The following is a 9,756-nucleotide window of genomic DNA, read 5'->3' as shown; positions in this document are numbered from 1 at the left end:
GTAGACTGTTGAGACTTTAGTGCCTCCTGCTTTGGAGGGGCCAGGCCAGAAAGGGAATCCAAGACTTCATCCCCCTAACAGTGAACAGGGTGGCTGAAAGTGCAGCAGCAACAGAGTTCTCAAGGCCAAGCCTAGGTGGCAGGTGCCACGGGGTACCTAGAAGTCACCCCTTGTCCCCTACGTGTGCTGGCTGCCCAGAGTCCAGTTGGACATGAGCACATTGTGGGGGAGGGAGAGGACTGGTGGTGAGGTGGAGAGGTGTGTGACTGGGATGAATGGGGAAACCCAGAGGTAAGGGAGGTGGGAAGGGTGATGCAATTGTGGAGCTCGGGCAGAGTCCATCACAGCTGGCAGAAGGGCATGGCACTTAGGAGGGCCCGGTGCCCAGCTCTTGGATTGGGCACTGCCACTTGATCTAATCTCCTTTATGGTGATGAGAAGAGCATAGAATTGTTAGCGTACTAAAAGCAGGCCTGCTTTGCTAACACCTCTCTTTTTTCAGGTTGTGGTATGAGGGAGGAAGACTGGGACTTTGGAGTGCAATGGCTCAGCTCCTCCAATCACTTTCCCTCTAGCTCTGGACAGGTCGGGCTTAGTAGGAGAGGAGTAAGCATTTGGCCCAGTCTCCTCTCAATCTACTATAACAATTTCCCAACAATTTGGACCTCCAGAGTAGAGGCTTCAGGGGGCAGCTAGGTGGCACAGTGGATAAAGCACCGGCCCTGGATTCAGGAGGACCTGAGTTCAAATCCAGCCTCAGACACTTTGTACTTACTAGCTGTGTGACCCTGGGCAAGTCACTTAACCCTCATTGCCCTGAAAAAAAAAATGCTACCTGCAGAGTAGAGGCTTCTATGGCCCAGGACATCTCAACTTCCCAGCCTAATGACACTAGCTATTGTCTATTTGCTGCTTTAAGCAAATGTATATTATCTGATTCAAGCCTCCTAACAGCCCTTGTAAAGTAGGTGCTATTGTTATTCCATTTCACACACTGAACTGAAGCTAAGGAAGGTTAGGCGGTTTGCCCAGGGCTACAGTAACAGCTAATTAGCCTAGAAGCAAGATCAGAATATTGTACTGATGAGTACAGCTCTCTATGCCTTGGTTTCCCCACAAAATGATGGTATGGGGGTGGTGAGGATAGAAAGAGCTGTTACTCAGAGTAGCTTTGACTTTTTGGCAACCCATGACATTTTTTTTTTTTACCCTGAAGCCCCATGACCCACCTTAACGCTCTCCTTATTAGGCCCTGCACTGGGTATGCACTGCATATGGGTACTACTGTCACCAACTAGGAGGCATGTAATCCTACCCCATCCTCCTCATGCACAGTGGTTAAGCCACAATACCCTTGGCCACCACCATGTGGCAGTACAAGGCCACTGGACAACATGTGGTCCAGAGATGACCAGTTTCCCCCAAGGAAGTGACTTCTCTAGGGAAAGAGAACAGGAAGTGTTTTGTGGAAGACTTTTTTGCTCCTCCTTAGTTACCCAGTACTGGGCTCCTTCACCCAAATGCTCAGTCTGAGCTCTGAAAGATGGTGAGACTAATCTCTTCCTCCCTCCCCCCTCCCCCATAACCCTCTTTGGTAATGATAAAAGAACCAGGGACCTATCTTTGCCACAATGTTGCTACAAGGCTCTGACATCTGTCTTTGTTGGTGCCCAGGGGCACATATTGGTTCCCAAAGCTGGGAGAGGGGCCAGAGAGAGTCATGAGAAGCAGCTGGGGGTGGCCTCTGACCCATATCCCCTCCCCACCCCCAGCAAGTGCCCCCAGTTGCCAGCTCCACCCGCCCCATCTCTCCTGCGCCTGGTCTGGTCCTACCTCCCCATTGACACTTACGTCAGAACTCAGTTAAAAATACTTTCCCAGCATCTTAGTCACTTTTCCCAAGAAGTGCTCCCGGTTTATAAATACCCTAGCCATCTGCCTTGCTGCCTGCCCCTTCACCAACTGAGGGATGGGTTAGACTGGGGAGAAGGGGGAAAGAACTGAAGGAGCTATAATCTAACCACTAGAAAAGAAGACTGTTGGGTGGTGGGGAGGCAGGTATGGAGCCTGGGGTTAGGAAACTGAAGAAGAGTTATATAGAGGAGGAGAACCCATGCTCCACATCCCAGGGAAGAGCTCCAGCCAAAAAGGGAAAGGGCAGACTCTATAAGCAGGAAGGAGAAAAACTCAAACTTAAGGGGAAATTTCAGATAGGAAAAGACACCAGGCTATCTGGATGTTCCAGCTGAGTTCTCATTTCCCCAAATATACCACACCCTAGAGGGCCCCTTTCTATTTCTTCTGGGGTTCCCTCCAATTCCTCCCCTCCACCCCCACTTGCCCAGGAAGTGATTGTTGGCTAAGCAAATACAGACAATTCATTCCCCAAATGGCAACATCTAGCTTTGCGCAAACTCGACCTTGGGCACCAGACTATATCGACCTCTTAGTACAGAGCTATCCAGCCAGGGGGAGGAGTCAGTGGGGGAAGGAGGGCAAGGGTCCAGAGGGGATTGTGACAGGATAAAAGGATCCACCTCGTTGTTCGTCCTTCGTTTCCAAGAGGACCAATGACATCACAGGCTGATGTCTTGACTTGGGCTTCTTTCAGGACTCCCTTTCCTTTCCTTCTTCCAATTCTCAAGTCCACTCACCTGGCTCCTGCCTCCTATCAGGGCTCCAAAATTGTAGATAAGGGAGGAGGGAACAAGACTCAGACCCTTTGATTCTTCCCAGGCTTATGTTGCAGGCGAGTGCTTCTCAACCTGTATGAGCATGAGGACCCCTTTTTAATAGCAAAACATTTCTCAGATCCTCCACTCCAGCCTGATAGTAATTGTGCTACTACCTATTAGCATCTGTGGATTAAGAAAATACATGGGGGGCAGCTAGGTGGCGCAGTAGATAAAGCACCGGCCCTGGATTCAGGAGGACCTGAGTTCAAATCCGGCCTCAGACACTTGATACTTACTAGCTGTGTGACCCTAGGCAAGTCACTTAACCCCCATTGCCCTGCAATAAAAACCAAAAAAACAAACAAACAAACAAAAGAAAATACATGGCAGGGGGCAGCTGGATGGCACAGTAGAAAAAGCACTGGCCCTGGATTCAGGAGGACCTGAGTTCAAATCTGATCTCAGACACTTGACACTAGCTGTGTGACCCTGGACAAGTCAACTAACCCTCATTGCCCTGCAAAAAAAAGAAAGAAAGAAAATACATGACAAAAAGCTACTATGATTTAGTAATATGACATGAATTTCTATTTTATTAATCACCAAGTAGTTACATACATTTGAAAAGAAGTAATACATATGTGTAAGATGAAAATTATTCTGTCTTCACAAGGTATGTTTGCTTATCTATTATTCTGAGTCATTTAATGAGATGGTCCTCTTGCAATAGCTAGGTGATCTTCCAGGGGTCCGCAACCCACATCTTGGTAACCCCCACTCTGAGCCATGTCCAACAGAATGTGAATGCACAATAGGTCATCATTCATTCATTGATCAAGCAATTGATTAACCTGCAAAGTTCTGTATGTTAGGGCAAATCACAAAGGGAAGAAGAGGCAGCAGATACCTGTCTATTAGATATTTCTATTTTAGGGCCTTTCTATTAGGAAGTCTCACCTCCCTCTCACCTTTACTCCTCACAGTTCAAGATAATGGGAAGACAGTTCATTATAAGGATGTGAATTCAGAAGGAAGAGTTAAGCATCAATTAAGGGGCCTCAAAACTTTCACTGTTTCTGCTTTTACTAGTATCCAGCAACAAGATCAGTGATGTCTGAATGGAATAGGGAGAAGGACCCAAGAAAATCATTGGGGAGCAGGTAGAAAGGAAAGAAAGTATGTTGTATGGTAGAAAGCACAAGTAGCTTTTCCCGGGAGAGAGGATTTATATGGGGCAGGAGAGTCACAGATAGGTTGGAAAGCAGGCATGTCAAGGACTTGGCAGGTGGACAGAGAGAAGGAAAAGAGAAAGGAAGGAAGCTAGGGATGTGATGGGCAAGGAAAAGAGAAGAACCTCGACTAGGAGGAATTTTTAGGAGATAGGAGATATCTAGATATCAAAAGGAGTTATAGATAGAACTATGCTTTTCAAGACCCCAGGCCCATCTGTACCTTCTTTCCATCCTCAGAAAGGAGGGAAGAGTCTGGGTCAACTCATTTTGGGGCAGTGGTCCTCTATGAAGCTGCTTAGGCAACCACTGAGTTATGAAGGATAATATAATCTCTGTCTGGAATGGGACTCCCTGGTATGGGAGAGGGAAGTTTCTGAGGTGGGGATGCAGGAGTCGCCTTCTTTAAGATAGGCTGAAAAGTGGAATAGCACTCTAGTTATGGAGACAAATGGATATCCCTATCATTGGATGGACATGATGGGTCTTTTTGGCTGGGTACGTAGGGGAAGAGGGTCTCTTAAATGAGAGTTCTGAGCATGGATGGTGTCTGTGAGTTGAAAATGTGTTAGCATGAGGGTAGAATAGAATAGAAATTGGAATCATTTAGTCCATACCCTAAACTACCCTCTTCTTCTTCTTCTTCTTCTTCTTCTTCTTCTTCTTCTTCTTCTTCTTCTTCTTCTTCTTCTTCTTCTTCTTCTTCTTCTTCTTCTTCTTCTTCTTCTTCTTCTTCTTCTTCTTCTTCTTCTTCTTCTTCGGAGCAATGAGGGTAAAGTGACTTGCCCAAGGTCACATAGCTAGTAAGTATCAAGTGTCTGAAGCCAGATTTGAACTCAGGTACTCCTGACTCCAGGGCCGGTGCTCTATCCACTGTGCCACCTAGCTGCCCCCCCCCCAGCTATCTTCTGAAGAAGGTAATGAATTGATTTTCAAGGGGTGATAATGTGAGTGAATAGGGAAGGGAAAAGGAAAGAATATGCATTTTTATAGCTCCTACTATGTGTCAAGTATTATGCTAAACACTTTTTACAAACATCTCATCTGATCCTCACAAGAACCCTATGAGATAGGTACTATTATTATCCCCATTTTATAGTTGAGGAACCCCAGAAAGATTAAGTAATTTGCTCAGTCACACAGATAGTAAGTGTCTGAGGCCAGATTTGAACTCAGTCTTCCTGACTCAAGGTCTAGTGCTCTATGCACTGTACCACCAGCTGCCTCAATAGAATACCCAGGGTGAGAGTGGAAAGATTTCCAGGATTGTTTTGGGAAAGATGAATCTCCATCTTGGGTTGGGGCAGGAATTTGTGAGCAACCTGCCTGAGGTAAGAAGGGAATCTTTATGTGAGTACTCCCTTCTCCATGTCCTCCTCCCCCTTCATCCACATTAACTACAGCCACAGGCCTCCACCACCATATCGGGGATGTCGGTCTTGACAATGTTGCTATCACGGTCATAGTAGAGAAGGGACAAAGGGCGGCGGGCAGTAGGCACACAGCATGAGCCTCCTCCAGCTGTTCCTGAAGCCCCATTAGCCTTGAGCAAGTTGAGCACAGCAGTGTGAAAAGAGGCAGCGATTCCTGGCATACCTGCCACGTGTAGTGGGCACTGTCCTGTACAGAAGTTCATAGCATAACCTTCAGGCTGAATGATCCAGTCGTGCCAGCCAATCTCCCGGAAATCTACAAAGAACTCTTGTCGACAACACATCTGGGACCCATCTTGGCACTCAATGCCTCGACGACGAATTCGGTGTTTTTCTCCTGTTCTCACCTGAGCTATTATAAAGGGCTGATGGACATCCTTGTCCAAGACAATGGGGCTTTGGGCTCCCCAGCCTTTGGGTTCCAACTCTAGGGTTAGGTGTCCCTTACTATAAGCAGCTTGGGCCTCAGGCCCCAGGAGGAACTGGTACCAGCCACTGGAATCCACTTCTAATTGATGCCAGGTGGTCAAAGTGAGGTTGGTGTCCTGTAACCCAGGCATGAGGACCCTCACATGCATACTCCATGTGCCATTGGGAGGAATCTGCAAAAAGAAACCCAGCCTGGCTTGGAGGACCTTCAAGCTAGCACTGGTTTGATCCGGGGAGAGTTGGAAGTCCAGCACCGTCCTGTTGGCAATGGAATGCCCTATAGACATAGAGAACAGAAGTCATCATGGTTGTCCTACTAACTCATTAAAGAATGAGCGCTTTCTTTCTGACCATGCTTTCTGTGTGTTTCCCTCCTTCACTTATTCCAGGTAAGGAACAAGTGAGATAATGGCAAAGAGCTTTATAAATGCTAAAGCTTTCTATATGTGTCAGCTATTTCAGAATAGCCCATTTCTTCCCAGTCTTTTCTTCAGTAGTTTTGATCTCTCTACTTCCCCTTCCCTCTCTTATTGTCTACAAGTCTCCCCAATCAGATGACATTTTCTCCTGAGGTCTAACCGAAGTCTTTTTGCTATAGGCTCACCTTTTATTCTCTTCTTTGAGGGGGCAGCTAGATGGCGCAGTGGTTAAAGCACTGGCCCTGGATTCAGGAGGACCTGAGTTCAAAGTCAGCCTCAGGCACTTGACACTTGCTAGCTGTGTGACCCTGGGCAAGTCACTTAACCCCCATTGCCCCGCCAAAAAAAAAATAAATAAATATTCTCTTCTTTGTGGGGGATGGGACACCCATCCTTTTCTTAAAAAACAAAACAAAACAAAAAACTTCAAGTTTATCTAGTCCAACCAAATCATTTAACACAGAAATTGCCTTGCAAAGTCCTGACCTTTTGTCCAACACCTTGCTGGACAGATATCACTGCCATGACAAATGCTATCACCAAAGTCCCTTCATTGTGCTGTTCCTACCCTGGAGAATTATCACTCAGTTTTGGTCTGAGCTATTCTGAATGGTGGGTGAGTGAAAACTTACTTAACTTACTATATCTAGCTGGTCCCACACCATTTACATCCCATCCAATTGTCTACTCGGAAACCTGGGCCTGCGTAGTGCAAGTATCTTGCCATCTCTCCCTCTTCCCACCTCCAACTCTTGCTCTTGTGGACCGAACCTTAGGCTCAATGAAAGGAACTGACCTGCTGGATCAAGATGCTCCCCTTCTACCCTTGACCCTGACTTCGGAAAGGGGCTGGAGGGAATAAGAAGCAGGAAAGCCAGCCCAAGCTGATAAATGTCAGCAAATGGCCTTGGGGAGCAGTTGCTAAAAGATAAGTCATGAGGACCTGCTGGAAAATCGGTCTAGCATGAAGGGGAGCCATGGCTAGAAGGATCACAGATAGTGGGGACTGGATTGATCCTGGCCTGGGAGTGGGTAATTCCTTCTTCTCCTGGAGAAAGTTGCCTATCCCCTTTCTAGTTACCTATTTTGTATTTATAAACATATATATAAATATTTCTATTTATAGGTATTTCTATACCTATATATTTCTTTTTTTTTTTTCAGGGCAATGGGGGTTAAGTGACTTGCCCAGGGTCACACAGCTAGTGTCAAGTGTCTGAGGCTGGATTTGAACTCAGGTACTCCTGAATCCAGGCCCAGTGCTATATCCACTGTGCCACCTAGCTGCCCCTCTACATATTTCTATACCTGTATTATCTGGGCATGTATAAGTTAGTTAGTTCCTTACCTGTTGCTTTCAATTTAGATTTTTTTTTTAATGTGCTTCTCATAAAATGCACTAAACAGTGGTCTAAATTATTGAAATTTTTGTAAACTTAATTTGGAGTTCGCTATGGCAAACTGGCTGGGAGTTCGGAGCCACACACTTAATAGAGATTTATTTATTTGGTTTCTTAGACTGTCTTAATGTCTAGAATGAAACAAAAGAGGCTATCACCAGAGGATACTGCTCATAAATTCAAGCTAGTATAGTCCTAGAGGTAGGGTGGGGGAGAAACAGATGGGTGGGCAGCAATTCTTCTTCCCCTAGAAGGCACAGTGAGTTTGAAAGGAAAGCCATGCCCCAGAAGAGGAGTGAGTTCTCAGGTAAGCCCTGTCCACACAAGGGGATGGGGGAGGAGTTTCCCTGCTAGGCCAAACTATACCCTAAGCTCATTGGTGTTTGACAGCTCAACCTGTTTTACCTGGTCATACTCGTGTTCTAGGAAAAGGAAAAGGATAATCACATTAATACCACCAATATGTCTTTTCTAGTAAAAGGGATGTGACTGTTGACTGCCCTTTGGCTCAACTAATAATTGTCACTTCCCAAACCAAATTCTTTTCCCTGGCTCCTGCTCCCTTTTTCTTTCTTAGGATTCTTTTTCCTCTGTCTCCACACTCCACACCTTGATTCTGAAAGAGGAAGAAGGACAGTGGTTTTCCCCAATTCTTATATTCCAAAGTCTCCTAAAACCTGCCTGTTTAGCCAATAGTTGGTTACCTGAGGTAACCTGAGGCTCATTTTAGGCTACAGAGTGGGCTAACCCATACATGAGTTACCAGACCTATTTCATAGGAATTCATAGGATTTAGAATTGTAAGAGACTTTAATAAGCATGGAGTCAAACTCCTTAATTTTTTTTTTTTGGCAGGGCAATGAGGGTTAAGTGACTTGCCCAGGGTCACACAGCTAGTAAATGTCAAGTGTCTGAGTCCGGATTTGAACTCAAGTCCTCCTGAATCCAGGGCCAGTGCTTTATCCACTGCGCCACTTAGCTGCCCCCCAACCTCCTTAATTTTAAAGATTTGGAATCTGAGATCCAGAAAAGTGAAGTGATTTTCCCCAAGGCTAGATAGATACTAAGTATCAGGGCTGAGATTTCCACCTAGATCTTCTAACACCAAATCTAGTGGTTTTTATTTCATTGCCATCCCAATTCTCAAGCCTAAAGTTCAGCCTGGTATTACAATAACCTCCTTTAACAGCAGGCAGCTAGAGAGAGCATCACTGGGGTCTCTGTCTCCTGGATCCTAGATAGACTCCTAAAATCACTAAGGTATGGGAGTGACTCTACCCTCTCCTCTTCTGGTTTCTTTGTCTCTTCTCAAAGGGTCCTATCATACCACCCAAAGAGATTTAACACCCCTAGCTTTCTGCCTGTTCAAGTTCTCCTAGGAACTGGAGGCTGAGGGTCCAGGACTGTCAAGGGGTCCAGGGATTAGGACATGGAGTGGGCAGAGTAAGGATGGAGCAGATGAAGTAGAGAGAATTCTGGGTGTTGACCTCTCCCTCTTTTTTTTTTTTTTTGGCCAGATTTGGGAGTGGCAGGTAGGTTGTATTAAATGAGGTTCCCCACAGGAAAAAGGAAAGGGTTGGTGAAGGTGAGATGGCTGAATTGTTAGAGGGACTATTCTCTACAAGAGATTGTATATCTTGGTTCCCACACCTACCTGTCTCAGCAAAGCTGATGATCTCATACTCCTGTTCCTCAACTCCAATCCCAGAACCCCCTAACCTGCTACCAGACAGAATCTTTCCTCGGGGACCTTGGAGGCGCCGGAGTGCAGTCCTCAGGGTGGCTCTGGACACAGGCTGGATCAATGTCGGGCGCTGAGTTAAGTGCAGTTTATCCAGGATACTTTGCTTTGCCAGATTGAGTAGCAGTTCCCGCTGCCCGTCAAGATCTGAACCGGGCACTCCACATGCTGGACATTGACTACCACCCCATTTCGTGCCTGTTGTAGTTGGAATCAGGAACAGGAGACCCAGGAACAGAGTGGAGGCCATTGTCTTCTGGGGCCTTCCAGAAGAAACACCTTAAATCTGGGTCTCAGGGCTTCAGCAACAGTGAAACTTGAGTTTTAAATGCTAGGGTCCACAGCAAAGGGTGTGTGTCCAGCTGGCATGACTCTTTGCTGCAGAGGAGACAGTGGCCACACATCTGGCTTGAGAAGGAAAAGATCAACA

At 46.3% G+C, this 9,756-nt stretch overlaps 1 protein-coding gene across 1 annotated transcript; it reads right to left on the bottom strand.

Moving 5' to 3' along the window:
- Window positions 1-5,031: 5,031 nt before the first annotated feature.
- INHBC (inhibin subunit beta C) lies at window positions 5,032-9,756 on the bottom strand. The gene is made up of 2 exons (XM_043965313.1): window positions 9,240-9,756; window positions 5,032-6,043 (listed from the first exon to the last, which is right to left on the bottom strand). Exons 1-2 carry the CDS (start codon window positions 9,574-9,576, stop codon window positions 5,298-5,300), a joined length of 1,083 nt encoding a protein of 360 aa, XP_043821248.1. The 5' UTR covers window positions 9,577-9,756; the 3' UTR covers window positions 5,032-5,297.

The sequence above is a fragment of the Dromiciops gliroides genome, chromosome 5 (genome assembly GCF_019393635.1).
Source record: "Dromiciops gliroides isolate mDroGli1 chromosome 5, mDroGli1.pri, whole genome shotgun sequence".
In the NCBI taxonomy this organism is placed as follows: domain Eukaryota; kingdom Metazoa; phylum Chordata; class Mammalia; order Microbiotheria; family Microbiotheriidae; genus Dromiciops; species Dromiciops gliroides.
Note: the sequence above shows the minus strand (reverse complement) of the source record. Positions and strands in the feature narration are given on the sequence as shown.

What these genes read in the sequence shown, in the direction of transcription:
- INHBC (XM_043965313.1), bottom strand. Translation starts at nt 9,576, where the DNA reads ATGGCCTCCACTCTGTTCCTGGGTCTCCTGTTCCTGATTCCAACTACA. An exon ending in CATCAGCTTTGCTGAGACAG is followed by an intron (nt 6,044 to 9,239) that starts GTAGGTGTGGGA and finishes CTATGTCTATAG; the next exon opens with GGCATTCCATTGCCAACAGG.